Below are 19,370 nucleotides of genomic sequence, written 5' to 3'. Positions count from 1 at the left end.
TGTATCTTGGCCACCATTATTTCAGAAGATCATGGCAAAATAGGAGATTCTCCCACAATTTTATAAGGTACAAAGCTTTCAAAGGAAACGTGGAAAACACTCTTTTCAAGTTTGAAATTTTGCTTTTGTCTTTTCTTAATTGATATGTGACAGAGGCCCAAGGATTTTTGTTTTGTGTCTTAAAAAGCTGAAAATAGATGGTGATGTTGCCCATGTGATGGAAAATGGCGTTCTAAGAATTATCCAATGGCACATTTTCATGCAAATGTGACCCTTGAAAATAGATGGTAGGAAAGATCTGCCTTGGCAAACAAAAGCATAAGATTTAGACATTCTGTACAAGGCATTTAAAAATTCCTTATTTGTTTTTATTTTTATTTTTATATTTGATATCCTTTCTTTGAAGTGAACTTAGGAAACATATAAATTTGAATCAGGAGATGAGAGACTCAATTAAGTATGTCTGAAAGGTTTCAGTTTAGGTTGGCAGTTTTATTCAGTTTCTTGAGCCATTCAAATGTGCAGATGATTCTTCATTTTCTGTGTCATGGGGCCCAAGACACATTTCACAAACTGAGGAATATTTGTAAAGCTTCTGGAGAATAAGTTGCCATATAAGGCGGTAATTTTTCCCTTTTGCCTGATAGACTCAAATCTGTCTATTTCATAATGGTCAAAAGATAATCTTGTTACAAAAGTGTTGTTAAATAATAGCAGATAGATCAGTTTTTCAAGATCAGAAATGTTGGTGTGTAGAGATTTGTGGTTAATTCAACTTTGACAATATTGTCCTACATCAAGGATTGAGTTATAGATTCTATAAGTTAGTGCTGAAATGTTGATGGAGAAAAATGGTCCCTGGAAATAGCAACGAACATTGCCTAAAGCCATGTGGGATTTGTTTTCACCCAGATTGCCAGATAGGCTGACTAAGCACATGAACATGTTACAACATTGGCAGAAATTCCTGATAGACATTCCAGTTCCTCCCTATATGATTTTCATTCGTAACAATTTTCACTTTATAACAGCATTTGGTTAAAAGACCTATGATTTAGGTGCCTTTTATATAATATGCAACCCTTTTGCTTGGGGCATGATTTCATTATTTTTAAGGTAGAAAAGTAATAGTTTCTGGTAGTCTTTACTGATCAGAACTGTGTGGAATATTGCGCTTATAGTGATCTGCTTAAGCAGATTCATAAATATTATTGCTAAAACTCAGGATACACTGTTTCCGTAGCTATTTCTTTGAGTACAGCTATTTCTTCCAACATAGCAGACTGAAATTCCTGCCTCTCATTACCACACCCAATGCCCCACTACAGCTGTGGAAACTTTCTGACTGTCATGATAGACCTCAGAAGGAACACTTTTGAAAGTAATGAGAAAGGACTTCTTTAGTAATATAGTATCTCTTAACCTGTCAGGCAATAACCTAACCTCGATTGCTAATTATGCATCAATTTTTTCAATCACTTTCTTATTCCAGGGAGAACCCACAAGATGGTCTATAGAAAATAACATGCCAATCCTGTCTCCCCATCCCCCAGTTGGCCCAAAGACTAACCGTGGCCATAGTGTCCTGGTTGATGAAGGACATTCCAGTCCAGTAACACTGGTGAGTTATATTAAACACTCTGTCATGTACCCTTCTGACTAAATATTGTATAATTTCTGATTACTCTCAGAAGGCATTCTCTCTGAGTGCTTCTCTGTATAATCCTGTGAATCCTACTGAACGCCAGTGTGGTCTTGTATCTGTTCAACTCTCTTTACTGAACGTCCCACTTTCAGTCAGTATCGTGCCTGTCAAATCCATTTTGCCTGTTACTGCTAGAGTAGTTTCTTTAAAGTACAGATTACTTGTTACTTACATACCCAAATGCCTTCACTGGCTCTGTGACATTTTTAGAAAAACCTAGTCTCTTTCACCTAACATTTAAGACCGGAAGCCATCTGACCTCAATTTAGCCAACCCAATATTTCCCCTCATGATTACCGTTTAGCGCTCTACAATGCAGCAAGATTGAACCGCTAGTCGTTCCACATGTGTCCTGTTTTCCGACCCCTAGATTTTGTCCTGCTGTTCCCTCCACTCTGACCTTATCTGTGAAACTTATTTACGTACACAAACTCAGTCATACTGTATCGCATGTTGGGCCAGATACTTATATTTGTGTTTCTTTTATCAAAAGCACGGGCACATACTCTAACATAAACATAGTTAAATGTGCAGAGATTCTATTTAAAGAAATTGCACAAACCGACATTTCATTCCAGTTTGATTCATTTATAATATAGAGGTGGGATTAATTTGAAGTTAGATGAGGTAGCTTGAAACAATATAGGTACAGGAAAAGATTTGCAGAATATTTGCCGGAGGTTGATGGTTTAAGTTGTAAATGAATTGCTTGATCACATCTTTATTCCTGCTTTGTGTGGCCTAATATATTTCCTTGTTAGCATGAACATTTTTTTTGGATTGCACAATATTTATAGAGAAATTTGCAAAGCTTTCACAGATTGTTGAAGTAGGTTCATCTCGTATAGTGTTAAGCTTTGACATTTTTCAAAGGTAAATATGTTTTGACATTTCCCGATGAACAACAGCTCAAGTTATGAAAAGCAACCATTTTCCCTTTGTTGTTACCATATTTCCCAGCTTCATTTAAATGTATACGTACACAAATAATTCTTTTTTTGGATGGCAAATTCACTAGGCTCTCAAAAGCTTAATCTGGTTGAAACAAAAGAAACAATCAAGTGCTGTTTTCTATCTTCCCACCTGTTTCAAAGAGGAGAAACCCTTGAAAGGCTTTCTTTTCAATTTTCCAGCTGAACACCCTGAATAAGTAGTTTATGATACATCCAGGGGATCTTAATGTGGCAGGAGTGAGAAAGTAATTTAAAAATTACAGGAAGCACTGACACCAGCACCTCAGAAACCGTTCTATCTGGTAAGCCGCCATTCTCCACTTGGTCACCCCCTATGGTGCTTCTGGACCATAAGGGATACTTATTGTGACCTTGGAAGTGTAGTTCCCATTTTACAGAAATTCAAATCTTCCTTTTCGTTCTCCTGACCTGGATACATATCCTTTAAATTTGACTCCTGACCTCCAAGTGCCATGGAGATGGGAGATAATAATCCTCTTGGGATATTGCCATCGATTTTTCTTTTAACTTTTTTGAATAAAGAAAGAAGGTGTCCAGTGAATAGTTATGGCACTTGGTCACTAATTGAACCTAAACCTTCAGAGTAACGTACAGGCTTTTAGCTGCACCATTCCCATTAAAACTGTGGAAAGCCATTCAACTCATTCTGCACAAGCTTGGAAAATTCACCCCCAGAGATTGTCTAGTAAGAATTAGAAATGCTCAGCTAAGCTGGGTAATCACCAGGTAGTCAATTTTGATTCACATTCCGGTACAGTTTTGAAAATGTTAAGCTACAGTGCCATATTTATTCCAAGAAAATATATTACAAACAGTTTAAAATATAGCAAATTTAAGGTGGCTTCTGATGTGAACTACAACAGTTTGTAGCTCACAGCTGTTAGTTGAATGATGCAAATTTGTTTTTAGATATAAATGTAATCAGTTAAACATTTGACTGCCATATTCATCTAACTGAATGATATCTGTATGCAAATGTGGAAAATAAAATTTAGAGCACAGAAGCCAATAGATCATGTTCTAGTTTATAGTAACCTGCTTTCTTGAATTCCTACATTAGATTTTCAATGTGTTTGTGTTCAGGGGAATTACTTGACAGGAGAGAGTCTTAGGCATATTTGTTTTACACAGTTCAAAAGAATTCTTTTGGGTGATCTGATTCCCTTGTTCAGAAAGCTCTAGTTTGATTTATCTTTGTGGGTTTAAAGACATTTTGCCTTTTGGCTCATGTAGTCTCATGTCCTGTTTCTTTAAATCAGATATTGCCTTAGTCAATCCACTTGGCTTTCTGTATTGGTCATGAAATAAATAGGTTTGTGTGCAGAGACCCAAAATAACAATGACTTAAACATAAGGATGCCCTCCCCACCCCAACACACTTATGTGAATCTCAGCTGGTGTGCTCATCTCTACTCTATGAAGTCTTCAAAAGCTCAGACTCCTAATTTGTCATTAATCTGCCAAACTTAGTGTGTTGTCTTCATTTACATAAGCCAAGATGGCAGATCACCATGTGGATATTTCAGCTACAAGGAAGGGGGTAAAGGGAAAGTGACAGTACACTTCTCCTAAAGGCATGATCTGGAGGTTTCATATATCACTTCTGCTCACATCTTATTGACCGAAAGAAACTGAGGCATATATCTGTACAGAATTGCAAGAGATGCTGGGAAATATAGTCTTTATTTATGATAGCCATGTTCCCTGATAAAAATTCTATTACTAGTGAAGAAAGAAAAACAGATATTGGGGAATATTATTTTTGCTACCCTCCCCATGTCTGTCTAACAACTGGCTTTCTACCTACCTGGATGTTCAAATTTATCATTCTTCTCTGCTCATCCATTTTCTTCTCCTGCTTATACATTTGGATAAAATGCTTCTGTGAAAACTTGAATTTTTCCTGGTCTCATTGGTTTTTTCCAAATAACATTTAGTTCTAAGTTCTGTTAGGTCTTAGATATTCTGTTATTTTTGTTATTGTCTGTTTGGCAGTATCTGCGTAGTTTATTTGGCATTAACTGTCGTGTGTTGCCATTAGATGTTAAAAATTACTTTTCAATTTTATCATACTGCCTATAGTTGGAATCCAATGAATGCTGACTTAACAAAATCAGACATTTGGTGACATATGACATGCTTGTCAAGATGGACCTCAGACCAGTTTTTGGTGGTAGGAGCTGCCCTATCATCGTTTTTGTATGGATTTATACAACACTTTTCCAGAGTTGAATATTTGTTGTTCACTGTGCTTGAGTCAGTGCATTAAGCCTTATTCATGAGTCATTTACATGCCAGACTTCTAACCCTCTTACCCAAATGTATATGTATTATTCTTAACAGGTTTCCAACTTTTTCTTGTAATAGAACAACAGGGCCAAAAGCCTTGTTTTTTGTTTTTTTTTTCTTTGTTTTCTTTTTGAATCATTGCTGATCTTTATACTAAATTTACAGTGTTCTGTCAGTGCCACAAACAGCATTTCTAATGCTCCGTACTGGTACTTTTGGTATTCTCTGCAGTACATTCTTGATTAGAAAATGCATCAGTCAGGGTCTCAGCAGGAAACAGATGGCTCACACAAATAGGGTAATTAGGAAGAGTTTAATAAAGAAACTATTTACAAAGATGCCGGCAGGGTTAAGGAAAACCAACTGGGGATTAAGCATGCTGGGGTCAGCACCCTGGGAAGCACAGCACCTAGGCCAGAGAGGGAGAGGGAAGGACTGGGTACCAGCACCAGCAGGCAGTCCTTACAAGCTAGGAGAGGACTGCCTGACAGGAGCTGTGGACTCGGATAGAGGGACCCACCTGGCCCATCACAACCTTGGTGGCAAGGGTTCAGGAGAATTAAGACCCTTGCCTCTTGTCTTCTGATCTCCTGCCAATGCGTTTCGTTGGCCAAGTCCAACTGGAATCCAGGGATAGTAGGTGTAGTCCATAAAGCAATGACTCCCAGATGGTGGAGCAGGGCAGAGAAGTCAGAGAAGAGGAGCAAATGGAAAATATCCAGCCTGCAAAACATCTTCATTTTCACACAGGGTTTTCTAATTGCCAGTTACTGTTTTTCATTTTTACTTTACTGGTATTTCAAGGGAGAAGTTGAATGAATGGTAATATATTGTAGTTACGCATTGCCTTCCCTCTTTTTGAATTGTATCATCTGCTTTTACTTCGGCACCATTCTGGAGATGTAAAGGACTTACAGTAGTTTATGTTGAAAACATTTAAACGGAAATGAGTCCATTCCAATCATATTCCTTTAGATCTCTAAAATAGGAACATTATTCAAGGTAACATTTGATTGTGCAAAGCCATTTTATGCACTGAATAAATTAGGCATTGTAAGCAAGTTTACAAAATGAATAAAATACAGGACCCTAACAGGGAACATCTCCTTTGTCTAGAATACTCTATAATTGTGGCATTTAGTTGTGTAGAGGACTTCCACACCATATGTTTTAACAAATACTTTGGGTCATAAGGCTATGTATAATGGAAGGACATAATTAAAGTTTAATCTGTTCAGTAAAAAGGCACCATTAATTACTCTAAGCAATTTGTTGGGTTATTAATTGGTTCTGGAAACATGTCAAGATACTAATTTAAATGGAATTTTTTTCCTTAATTGTCTAGACAGCCCCTCGACCATACACTGCCCCAGGAAATATGCAGCCTCCAATTCGATTAAAGCCTCTTCCCAGTAATCCTGCGGTAGGAACTGTTCCAAAGATAACTTCGGGGTCCAGATCGAAAACCTCATTGCTGGAAAATGAAGCTCCATTTCCCATTGGGGTAAATGTTACTTCTTCAAGAAATCTCTTTTTATTCTTCATTAGAATATTATATTATCACAGGTTTTAAGATGGAAAATTCAATTAATCTACTCAGTGAAATTTATATTGTGCACTTTTTAAGCATTTACTATGTACTTCTGTTTAATTATATCTTTAACTGGAAGGCCTATAATTTCTGTGCTATTAAGCAAAATGAGTAAGGAATAGATTTGTAATAATATAAGGTTATCTTTCATTAATCTGAACGATTGTATGAAAAACAAAGAGAAACTTCTTGTAGCCAGATATGACTTCTATCAGAATAGACCCAGTGTTGACTGATTCTAAATTTTAAATGCATGAAACCTAGAAAGTGAAACTTTCCAAGAATAAGTTTGCATTTGCATGCCAACTTACTTTACCATCAGTCTATGAAATTGCTTCAAGTTTGACTCTGGAGAAGGTTGGATATAGAAGAAAAAGAATGTCCCTCTTTAAAAAATGGTGAATTAATCCATATAGGAGCTTGACTTTGCTTCCTTTTCAAGATTATGTCTCTGGTAATTTTATTTTAACAGAGCAGTGGAGGGAAACATGGTAAACATAAAATTATAAGTTACTCAAACAGGGACAAATAATTAAGACATTCAGTAATTAGGGAGGGTATCGTTTGTATTTCTTTTTTTTTTTTTTTTTTTTAAAGATTTTATTTATTTATTTGAGAGAGACACAGCAAGAGAGGGAACACAAGCAGGGGGAGTGGGAGAGGGAGAAGCAGGCTTCCCGTGGAGCAGGGAGCCCGATGCAGGGCTTGATCCCAGGACCCTGGGATCATGACCTGAGCCAAAGGCAGACGCTCAACGACTGAGCCACCCAGGTGCCCCAGTACAACATTACTCTTTGTATTTCTAACATGAAGAAGAAACATTTGCCAGCTTAAGAAAGAACCTATGTCATGAGAACAATTGTCACTGTGTTCAAATGGGTGAATTTAGTTCCATTTCTTATTAGAAAAATAAGACATGAAATTAAGATATTTTTTCTTTTTTTTTGAAATTAAGATATTTCTATCTAGAACTGACAGATAACCTTGATACTAAGAAATTAATCCAGATAAACAAATGATTGTGTTTCATAATAAAAGCATAATATAACTCCAAAAATAGTAACTAATATTGTATCCATATAATATGCTTTTCAGCTTATGAAGCACTTTTCACAAACCTTATTTTTAGTTAATTTAATAGTACTTTCCTAGAAACAGGAAAAATTAAACCAAGAGTGGTAGAGCTTTGTCTAGGGAATAGTACTTAAGTCTAGGCAGAAGCTTGTGGGCTGACAATTAGGCTGACACTTTAGGATCTGGTGTCCACATTGAAAGCCTAGAGATTTCCTGTTTCACCTAGTGTCCAGGAACAGACAGGTTCTGAGAGATTGTCTCAAGTTAACAAGAATAACACAGAACAAGCTCACTTGTCTCCTTATAGTAAACCAAAATCAGCAGCCAAATCATAATCAGGGGCCATTAATTCACCAGATATCATAAGCAAAGCTGTAGAAGCAGTCCATTATCCCTCTATAGACAGACCTCCATGAGAAGCCAGAACACAATGAGAAGGTTGCCTAGTGAGCATGGAATCAGAATGAGGGTATATAGGGGAATGGAATCAGGTTAAAATGGCTTGATGTACCTATCTCATCTTAGGAATGGGCTTGCCAATTTACCAGAAAACTCAAAGGTCTTTGGCTAAATCCCTGTATCTTCCAGGGGTAACTTTGCCATTAGGATTGGAAATATTTAAAGTCCAATGGGTGGGATTTTCTCTCCCCTAGATAGTGCTTGGATGGGTACGTTCCACTTTTGCCAAGGTGATTTTATTATTTTATCTAAGCTCCTATACTTTGATAGATATTTTTTCCTATTAGATATGTAAATACTACTAATCAAGTAATATTCAAGTTCTGCTGGCTAGGGAGGGATTTTTTTTTTCCCCCTTTAGCTGATTTTCCCATTCTGCTCTGAGCCATTGGATGGATTTATTTAGTTAAATCTGCATAGGGCCTTTTATTTTCCTGTTCTCAAGTTTTGGGGTATGAGTGAGTGAGGGATAAGCACTTAATGGTAGCTTACTTAGGCTGACAAGATTTAGATCGATTCCATGTTGATTTAAACTAGCTAAACTTATACTTTTCATTCAGTAAATATTTATTGGGCACTTACTATGGACTAGGTCTTGCTTTAGGCATTAGTGATACATCAATTATCAAGGCAGACAAAAGTCTCTAATTTATTGGAGCTTATACTGTAATGTACATAGGCAAACTGCCAGAAGACATGTAATTTTTCCATGGCATTGATGACGAAGATGATTTAATATAAAATCAGACAAAAAATTTCTAAAGAATAGTAGTAGCCTTCATGATTGCTGAGCATGTAGTGAGTACCCACTAAATTCCTACTGCTTTCTTAAAAAGTAAAAGTTATGCCTGTGGGAATTGTTGGAAGGGACAACAGACATAAGCAAGTTTCTAAGTATCAGGAGTAAAAATCTTCAGTTTAGGCAAAAGCAATTTGGTCAAAAACAGGGTGGTGAAGATGCAACTGAGTAAAAATCGTGACTTAATTAAAAATGATTATCCTTACAATGAGAGTTTCTCATACACTATTGATAAGTATAGAAATTACCATATCTGTTTGTGAAGGTAATGTGGGAATATCTATCAATATTTTAAATGAACATGCTCAAGCATTTTTATATATAGGAATTTATTTTAGGAATATACACATATGTGAAAAGAAATAGATTCAAGAGTACTCAGTATTATAATATTCGTAATAGTGAACAATTTAAGACACCTAACAATTTAATAGGATGTTGTTTAAAAACATAGTTTATTAAAGTATGTTTAAAAAAAAAGGTAAACTTATTTTTACCAGCATGGAAAGATGTCTAAGACACTGTGGGCTAAAAAAAGCAAGGTAAGGAATGGTATGTTAATTTTTCTAAAAATTTATTAAACCATTTCCAAGTAAAGCATACAATTGACCAATAACTACTTAGAAATAATAATTTTAAAAATCTCCAAGTCCCAAATTTCTGGATTCATTGATTTTATTGTTCTTATTATTTTCACTTAATTTAGATTTGTTATTACAATATCAATGCACACCATCACAGAAAAATTGGAAAATGTGAGAAAAGAAAAATGAGAACATAAATAGCACCTGCAATATCACCTATTTTAACAATTCTAAATTCATTCGTGAATATCTACTTAAATTCCCTTCTGTTCACATAAATGTTTGCAATCAAAATATGGCCTATACGTGCCTTTATTTATCCTGCTTTTACTTACTTAGCAGTGAGAAATGTTTGGAGAAGGACTCTCCTTTCTTAACAATAACTTTTCACTATATTTAAGCATCTCAAAGAACAAATTGGCTGAAAAAACCATACCAAATAAATTGATAAAAGTGGGTAAATGGATAAAGTGATTAAAGATGCCTTAAAGTTTGGAAAACTACCTCAGATGCACAAAATGACCAATTTATGAAAATTCAGAGACTCAAATATATTTGAAAAATGTGATATGATTATTGATTACACCTTTGGTGCTTTTTTATTTTTGATTAATACAGAGATACATTTTTTCAAATAATACAAAGATATGTGATGGAAAATGATATCTCCCAATAATCCAAATCCCCAAAGGCAACCCTTAGTTTAAAATCTTCCAGTCATCCCTGATTTTATCAAAATCCACATACAAATTCACTTAAAAGAAATTGTGATCACATCTCATGGACCTTTTTATGTCAGGATGAATAGATTCATACTATTCTCTTTGAAGCCTGATGAGAATCTATTACAAAGACCAAAAAAAATTTAGTTAAATATTCTCCTATTGATGGACTTGATGGTTCAACTGAATTTGTGTGTGTGTGTGTGTGTGTGTGTGTGTGTGTGTGTATCCTTTTACACATTTACATCAACATATTGTGCAGTTATCTTGGTAGGATTTATTCCTACAAGTTGAATTTGTAGGAAAAAATAAGCTGAATAGAGTCTTTGGGTCAGAATCTGCATTTGGTTCTGTGATATTATATTATCAAGGAATGTTATAACCCCTGCATGGATGAAATCAATGTGAAAAAAGTACTAATACTCCATTGTTAAGTGGGCTATCCAACCCTGCCTCAAAGTACAATACTTCCAACTCCTTGATTTTAAATTGTTTAATTGTACTGGGTCCCCATAGATTTAATGGATTACTGAGGAAAAAAATCCCAAAGTACTTGAAAAATGCCATCACTGTGTATTTGTCATGAAAGTATACTCCAATAAGGTTAGAAAGTCACGAAAATTTAACTTGCTGTGGATACTACAAAATGCCATTTTTCAATTAAAAAAATGAAGTGTTTGAGTTCGCCTATCAATGTCAGTTGTATTTATGTGCAATGTAAATCATGCGGTCTTATCTTTAATTTTGGGTTACATTGGTCACTACTACTGTTTTACTGGCTGTTATGTTGTGAAATGTGATTACAGGGCAAGAAGGCAGTGATGAAGTTCAGGAACTCCATGGACAATTCACAGGGAGTGAATCGCTATCAACTTCCAAACATTAACAATTACACGATGCCTATTCCTCCTGCACCTCCTCCCCCCAGTGGAAGAATCATAAGGGAAAATAGACTTGAGTCATGGAGAAGGAGAAGATTTCGTCCAACCACTGCTCCAGATGGCTTAGATCCTCTCTTTACCAGGGTGAATATGGAATCAAGTTTTCTTTTATTAATTTAGCATAGATTACATTGTGCTATTAAATTTCTAGATGTGTGATACAAATGTCTTGTAAAAATAAATATAATAATTTCCTAAATGTAATTGTAAGCTTCGATGAATCTGAAATCAAATACTTGAGTAGCTCCATTCAGTAACTAATTTAGCACAATTAATTTAAAAAGTCCACTAAATCTTGTGGTCAAATTTAGTTTGTACTGTGCCCATTTCTAAATTATTGATTTCCTTCAGTTTGCCCATTAAATCACATGTCAGAAGTATTTTAACATTTAATTTGTGAAAATTCAGGAACTTAAGTATACCCCCAAACATAATATGCCATATAAAATATCTTATCAAAGCTTCCTTTTAATGATTTTTGGAAAATTACTGTATAATATTTAGAAAATATTTTCTTTCGGTGTTCTTTGAAAATATTGTAGCTGGTTGTACTCATTTTCTCAAAATGCCGAAGAAAATAGTCCTGCGGCCAGTTAGACTTTATGTAGATACAGGCTGGTATGAAGGCAGATCTCCTAGCTTTTATTGTGTAAATATACAGCTAATAGTCATCAGGTATAACTTCTGTGATTATTAGCAGATTGGAGGACTGCATTTCACTGGTTGAGAATGAGTGCTGGCCGGCAGGCGGACTGCATGCTGGCTCTTGTAAACCCGCCTCACTCTGACCCAGCAGCTATCCTCATCAAGGGCCTCAAAACACTGGACCTGTCTTGCGTGCGCTTGCTCAAACTGTCTCCTTTCAATTCCATTTTCCCCAGTTTTCTTCCATTGATACGGTTTTGGACAAAACATTGTATCCCTGGTGTCTGAGGCCCACTTCCACCCTGTGTCCTCGATTGTATCTTTTTCCACTGCCCCTCATTCTCTCTGATTTGGGTTTTCCTCCTCCCTGTAAAATTCATCGCTGTCTGTCAGCATCCCCAGGCTTTGCCCAGAGTGACGGGATCCTCTCTTCACAGGCTGTAGCCTTGGAGTCGTCTACTCTTCTCACTGCGTAGTTCTCTGAGGTGTAGTGGACTGTAGCTTCATCTAACAAACCACCCCAGGCAACTCAGCTTACAGTGACAAAGGTTTCTTTGCTTTTAACAGTTTTCATTTAAAATTGTATATAAGATTACTTTATTCCTGCATCTCCTCAGTCGTTTTGTCCTTTTATTTGTCTTCTTTCCTTTCCTGCTTGGCAAGATTTGGCTTTCCGTTCAAGGATCTTTTTGAGGTCTTTTCCAGTTTCAGTCCGGTGATGACCACCTTTTGAGGCTGAATGCCCCCGTGGACGGTCGTGCCGTCCGCCTTCTCTCGCTGCAGTCCTTCAGCATAGATGGTCTGTTCTCCCTGTCAACCTGGACAACTGTGCCAGTTTGGTCCTCACACAACCTGTACTTCATCCCCTTTTCAGATAGGCATGAATCCAATGCTGTACTTCTACCTCAGCTCTCTGGAAAGAAGGGAAGACGTGATCTTCCTACGATGTGTGAAGGTGCAGTGAAATGCCGTTTACGGTTCTTGCTCTGGTCAGAGGTCACAAAGGGATTGAGCTTCATTTTGGCCACTGGCCCTTCAGTGATGGCCGCACAAGGGAAGAGCAAGGGTTATTGCTTGGTCCCGTTATCATCTGGTGTTGGTCTGCTGCAATTCAGGGACCCAGACTGGAGGAACAGACTCTGTCTGGGGCATGCTGCCCTCATGGACAACAGAACCACAGAATGTTTCTAAGATTCCACTCAGTGTGAAACATGTCACGTATACTTGAATTCCATTGCCAAAGCATGACAGCAATGCGGTAGGAAGTATCATCCTCTCACAGAGTGGGGCAGTGAATATTTGGAGCAATAATAAAATCTACCCCATCTACTAACTTACTTCTGAACTCTGCATGCTGGTGTTGGTCTCCCTCCACTAAGCCAGCAAACACGTGCTCTTGAAGGATGTGGCCTCTACGTAGTGGAAACAGTGAGTTCCTCATCAGATTCACGTGCTGGCAGCATTAGATTTTCGGATGTTAAAGTGTATTACTGGGATAAACTGTACCCAGTCATACTTCTTTTTAAAAAAAGATTTAAATATCTCCTAAACCATAAGAACATATTAAATCTATATGTGCGGGGCGCCTGGGTGCCTCAGTCGGGTAAGCGTCTGCCTTTGGTTCAGGTCATGATCTCAGGGTCCTGGAATCGAGCCCTGCATCGAGCTCCCTGCTCATGGGGAGCCTGCTTCTCCTTCTCCCTCTGCCCCTCCCCCTTCTCGTGCTCTTTCTCTCTCAAATAAATAAAATCTTTAAAAAATCTATATGTGCAAGTTAAGTAAAAATAATCAAGCAAACAGCCATGTACACATCATTATTTCTTAACGAAGTAGAGCCCTGCTGCATAGCCTGAGCCCCCATTTCCTGGCCCAGCACATCTCTTACTTCTTCCCAGAGCAACCATCCTACTGACTTCTATGTTAACTGAGTCCTGTTTTTCTTTGAAGCTGTATCATTTATATACACAAAACTTCAGACATAAGCTCAAATATAGCATTGTAATGAAAGAACAATATTTATAGGAATAATAAGCTGAAATGGAACCTCAGAGTCTGAGTCTGGTTCCTTGACAGTTTTAAGAGCGTTTTCTGGAGAAGTCGGAGAGGGAAAGTCATGAGTGTTTCCTAGGAAAATGGAGCTCACCAGGGTCAGGGCATCTATTCAGGTCCTAGTGTGGACCAGTGTGTGGCCACCGGATGCCCAGCAGGAATATGGTCAGGGGAATGGGCTTCTGTAGCTGGGCACAGAGGAGAGAAGTGACTTCTCCAGCCGGTGGTCATGACAAGTGAAGCACAGATAGGCACGGGAGCCAGCTTCCCCTGAGCATTCTGCACCGAGGTTAGCAACACGGGTTGGTGTCCGCCGGCATCCTGGCTTCGACAGACCTTAGCATGTCTGTCTTTTTGAGTCACAAGGTTTTAGCCTGAGTTGGTCTTTTGTTTCCATTTCCAAACTTCTATTCTCTCTATTTGGGGAATGATAGAAATACTATACTAATGCTCTAATATTCTTATCTTTTTCTCTCCTATTTTCTATTTCTTTGTCTTTTTGTTCTACTTGCTGGAAATTTCTTCAGTTTTATCTTCCACACATTCTGAGTTTTTTCTTCTGGTGCCCTTTTTAAATTCTAAGAACTTCCTTTGTGTTCACTAAAAGTTACTTTTCAAAAGCATCTTGCTCTGTAGGATTTTGACTCTTTGGTATTTGTGGAGACTTTTTTGTGGGCTAATATATGTTCAGTTTTTGTAAAGAAAATGAGTCTCTTACTGTTGGGAGTAGAGTTCTACAAATGCCCAATAGATAAGAAATGTTAATTATGTCATTCCTGTTTTTATATGGTTAGCATTCTTATTAATCTGCTTTCTCAGTTCCTGAGTTCTAGAGATAATTCATTCTCTGTAATCATAGACCTGTCCATTTCTCATTGTAATTATGTCAAATTCTACTTTGTAAATGTTGAGACTACCTGGTGGTATGCTCTCAGCTTTAAGACTACTCTGTCTTACTGGTGAGGTGATTCTTTATGATTTGAAAAATGATCCTCTAAATCACATTACTTTTGGCCTTAAAATCTCCTTTGTCTCACAGTACTAATTTTCTTTATATTAGCAAAGAATATATATTCCTTTTACATTCAGCCTTTTAATATCTTTGAATTTAAGCTTTAGCCTTTGAATGCATTTATGTAGCATGTAACTTACACATTAAATTCACTCATTTTATGACTGCCATCCTCAAAACATCCTCCAAATACTCTTACAAGGAAAAAAAAAAGAGGAGGGAAAAGGCAAAGAGATATGGCTTGCTGGTGACCCACCACCTGTTCCTCTAGGAATGTGTAGAGCACAGTCCCTGCCCTCTGTGTTCTGTGTCTCTAGAAGATCCATGGAGCCAAATGACAAGGTGTGGTAGATCTTACAGCCCAGCAAGTTGCTACTATGATCTGTTACTTTGTTTCCTTTTGCTGTAAGACCAGCAGAGCTTTTATACTGCTTTTACAGAATCCACGAGACTAGTTAGATTTTGCTCTGAGGTTTACCTCCACATCTCCAGACTTTCATGTCCTCATACTGTATTGCTGGTCACCTACTATATACAGCAGCCTATTACAATGGAAATGGTCCCGTAATAGTGTTTATAAATGTGAAAATACAGACTTTCAAAGAAGAGCCTACTTAATCATTATGGTTATTAATTTAAAAAACAAAACAAAGTTGGTTTTTATTTTTTACGTGTTTTGTGTAATGGAGCTTCTCCAGGCATGAACTAGTCTGGGCTTTCTCTCTATCTGGTCAAGGCCCCCTCCCCCCACTTAGACCTCCCATGAGCCCTGTGCAATTACTGGTGCTTGGTTGGTAGGTTCTACTGCCCCTCAAATTTGACATGGTTAAGCCAGCTTCTCCATTCAGTTGCCTTGTATCTCATAATACATGACCTTTTCCCCAATAAAATCTCAAAATCTAGGCTCAAAACCTAGGCTTCCTTCTGTCTACATCACACATCAGTTAATTGCTAAGTCTTCCAGAGATGTCCAATAGAAATGTAATGCAAGCCACATATGCAACTTTAATTTTCTAAGAACTACACTAAAAAATGTAAAAAGAAACATGTGAAAGTAATTTTATTAACATACTTTGTTTAATCAAGTATATTCAACATACTGTCATTTCAACATGTAATCAGTATGAGTTTTAATGAGTATCATGCAATTTTTTTTATACTACGTCTTTGAAATTCAGTAAGCATTTTATATTTATGGCACATCTCATTCTGATGAGCCCCTTTCAAATGCCCCACAGCCAAATGGGGTAAGTGGTTGCTGTCTCAGACTGCAGAGCTCTAGCACCTGGACAAGGGCTCATGTATCTGATAATCCTTTTCCATTCCCAGTGCTATAGCCCCGGGTCAGAGGCTTGCTACCTAACTCTTCACAGGGCTGTTGCAGTCATCTACGGACTTATGTTCTGCCTTTAAATCAACAAATAGCTCGATTTAGCTTTTATTGATTATGACAAGCACTGGGCTAGGTGCTGAGGTTACCAAGATGAGTAAAGCCAAATCCTTATTCTCAGAAGGATTACAGTTTAGCCAGGGAGTCAGAAATATCTACAATTAACCATGACACATTGTGGTGAGTACAATCATAGTGATATAAATAAAGCACGATGAGAACTCAGAGGAAGGAAATGCTAGCTTTGAGGAGATTGAAGAGTGATTCGGAGGGAAGGTGGCATTTGAAATGAGCTTTGAAAGATGAGTAGGAAGTTAGCAGATAGAATCAGGGAGCGGAGGGTCAAAGGCAGGAAGGGGAAACAAGAGCAAGCAAAGTCCATCTCAGTATTGACAGATTCTATGTAATGAAATTAAATGAAGCTTGAGAAAATAGCTCCCAACATGCTCCTTCCCTGCTTAAGACCCTCACCAGCTTCTTTCCTAATGAAAGCAGGTATGTTCTTCTGCCTGGTTCTTTTAAAATGTAGGTTTTATTATTATTCAGGTGTGTCGAGACCTATAGATCAAGAGATGATTACCATTGAAGACAGTTTGTCACTTACAATTCCCAAAAGGAGGGACATGCCATGTGTATTAGGGTTCTATCCAGAATAATGTTTGACCACATCTGGGGCATTGTGGCCCAGCTAAGTTGACAGATACAGTTATCCATCACACATGTCACATGGGCCACACAAGGCAGCACCAGGGTTGGCCAGGAGACTGGGGAAGTGGGAGGGAAACATGGGCAAGAGCTTTTGTTGTGGTTTCTGAGAGAAGCAACAGGAAAGACAGGGTAAGCAGGTTTAGGATTGAATAGTATGAATAATTTTGGCAGGTTTTGGGGTGTGGAGGCTGTCCCTTGAGTTGTCTGCTGCTTGGTCCAGGGGTGCTTAGGGCAGGGGAACACTGGCCCAGAGTTTAAGAGACAGATAGCAGAGGTAGCAGGAGGGTGGATGTGAGCCCCCCATGGGTTAGTTTGTCCATGAAAAGCACTCTCCCAGGCAAGTCATTTACCATCTCTAGGAATTGGTTAGTCTTGGGAGGGGTAGTCTCTCCAGGGTCAGTAAGGGCCCAGATGTCAAAACGTCAGAATGCAAAGACATGCTTAGACACTGGCCTTCAAGGATTTTCAGATACTGAGTCCTTTCCAGCTTTCTGCTCCCATCCAAGCCAAACCCAACTACTCCCTGGACCCTCAGCTGTTTGGTTTGCCACTTCCCCACCTCTGATCTGTGCTTTTCTCTATTATTACTTTTGGCAGGATATTCACTCACTTTCAAATCATCTATATATTTATTCTTATTCAATTGCTTTTGTTGGCTTTTAATGTAATAAAATGCTTATATTCACTGTTGACAACAATGTTTCTACCTTCTATTTAGTGGACCTTCAGCATGTGCTGGGAGTTTTGCTCAGTGTTTTACATACATTCTCTCATTAATACACACAATAAGCTCAAGAAAGAGATAAAATAATGTCTCCATATTAAAGATGAGGAAACTGAGGCAAGTAAGGTTAAATAAGCTGGCCAAGGTCACAGAACTAGTTAGTGACAGGCTAAGTATACACACTCAGTAGACTGACACTTAGAGCCTGCAGTCGTAATCCTCAAACCCAAATTATATGGAATTTATCTACGAGCCTGTTTCTCTCAAATCTTTGCAGATATTAATCACAGTCAGGTGTTTCCTCAATGCAGAAAGGCTCTTTCTCTATGAATTGCTTGTGAGCACCTGAGATAGAAGGATGTTATCAAACCCGCCTTTCCCAGCCTCTGTCAGAGGCTTTAGATTCTGTAGTGATTTATGTACATCATAATAGGATCCCTTCTCTTCCTCTCTTCAAAAGGATCTTCTTACTTTTCTTATGCCCCTTACTCCGTTCTGCTTAGTATCAATACTCACCTACTTTTATTATTTGTTACTTCTACTCCTAGATTATGAAGCTTGTTGAGGGCAGGCATTTGATTTTACTTACATTTAATCAAGTGTTTATTAGTACTGTGTTCATAAACAGGTATTACTTTGTTATCCATGCAAAAAATTAAACTCTTAATTATACTATTTAATTTATGGAAATATTATGGAAATAAATTATGCCTTTCAGGCATAGATCCCTTTTCTTTAACAACAAATAGAGCCTAACAAATATTAGTTTTGCCAGAGAGATTGCATATTTCTTTTGTTTGACTTTATTTTAAAAATATTTTTTGAAAATTTCCATCCTAGTCAATGTATTATCTTGGTATTTTTTACTCTTGGTTTTCCTCACCAGTAGACCCAGATTTGAGAATGAAAAAGGAAAGCATCAGCATGATTTTAATATAGGGTAATTCAACATATCTCATATAGGCTTGATTTATTTCAGGCCCTTTCCATTCAACAATGTTTTTGCTTAAAATTAACATTGCAGTTTGGTAACTACTTTACTAGAAAGGACTTGAAAAATGATTTAAATGTCAATTCAACAGTCAAAATATCTTAGCAGCTGGTATTGCAGAATTAAACAATAGATGAGAGAAAGAACCAAAGATGCTTCTGGGGGTCTGCAGCAGTTGGAGTTTAAGGGCAGACCTTGTAAGCTTTTCAGAGCCTCTTAACACAAGCAAAATGCAGCTGGATAATTTCTACCTCTGAGCAGACTTACTGAATTTATTCTACTGAGGGAGATGAGGAAGGGAAGGCTCCTGTGTCAGTTCAGCATCCTCAAAGCCTGGAGTTCCGATACCTCCAGGAGGATGGGGGCACTGGGGGGCAGACCAGGAATAAGCATGAGACGCGGGTTACGCTGTGGTAGGAAGAATGGGTGGGAGGAGAGTGAGAAGAGGAAGCATAGGAAAAGCAAAGGAGGGAGGAGGAGAGAACAAGGAAAAACCAGCATGATAAAGAGAAGGAGAGAAACCAAATGAGTATAGAGAGAAGTTTCTGTTACAGCCGGGGCTTCTTGAAGCCTGAGGAAGCGAACACTGGCACACTCTTCCTCTGGCTCATTTTGGAACTTTCTCCCCCCTGAGGCCTGAATCAGAGTCAACACGGCAATTGCCTGATGCTCCTTACATAGGCTTTTTCTTTTTCCCCAAATAATTTTTTATT

At 37.8% G+C, this 19,370-nt stretch overlaps 1 protein-coding gene and 1 pseudogene across 2 annotated transcripts in view; one reads left to right on the top strand and one right to left on the bottom strand.

Annotated features, from left to right (window-relative positions):
- The window catches only part of ERICH3 (glutamate rich 3), a 106,324-nt gene that overhangs the window by 37,242 nt on the left and 49,712 nt on the right, over positions 1-19,370 (top strand). For both annotated transcript variants that reach the window (XM_027625713.2, XM_027625721.2), the window contains exons 5-7: positions 1,493-1,621; positions 6,314-6,472; positions 11,004-11,222. In XM_027625713.2, the coding sequence (XP_027481514.2) occupies positions 1,493-1,621; positions 6,314-6,472; positions 11,004-11,222 (507 nt within the window). The remainder of the gene's footprint in view (positions 1-1,492; positions 1,622-6,313; positions 6,473-11,003; positions 11,223-19,370) is intronic.
- On the bottom strand, positions 12,381-12,802 carry LOC113939513 (annotated as a pseudogene).

Source organism: Zalophus californianus, chromosome 4 (genome assembly GCF_009762305.2).
Source record: "Zalophus californianus isolate mZalCal1 chromosome 4, mZalCal1.pri.v2, whole genome shotgun sequence".
Classification (NCBI taxonomy): Eukaryota; Metazoa; Chordata; class Mammalia; order Carnivora; family Otariidae; genus Zalophus; species Zalophus californianus.
Note: the sequence above shows the minus strand (reverse complement) of the source record. Positions and strands in the feature narration are given on the sequence as shown.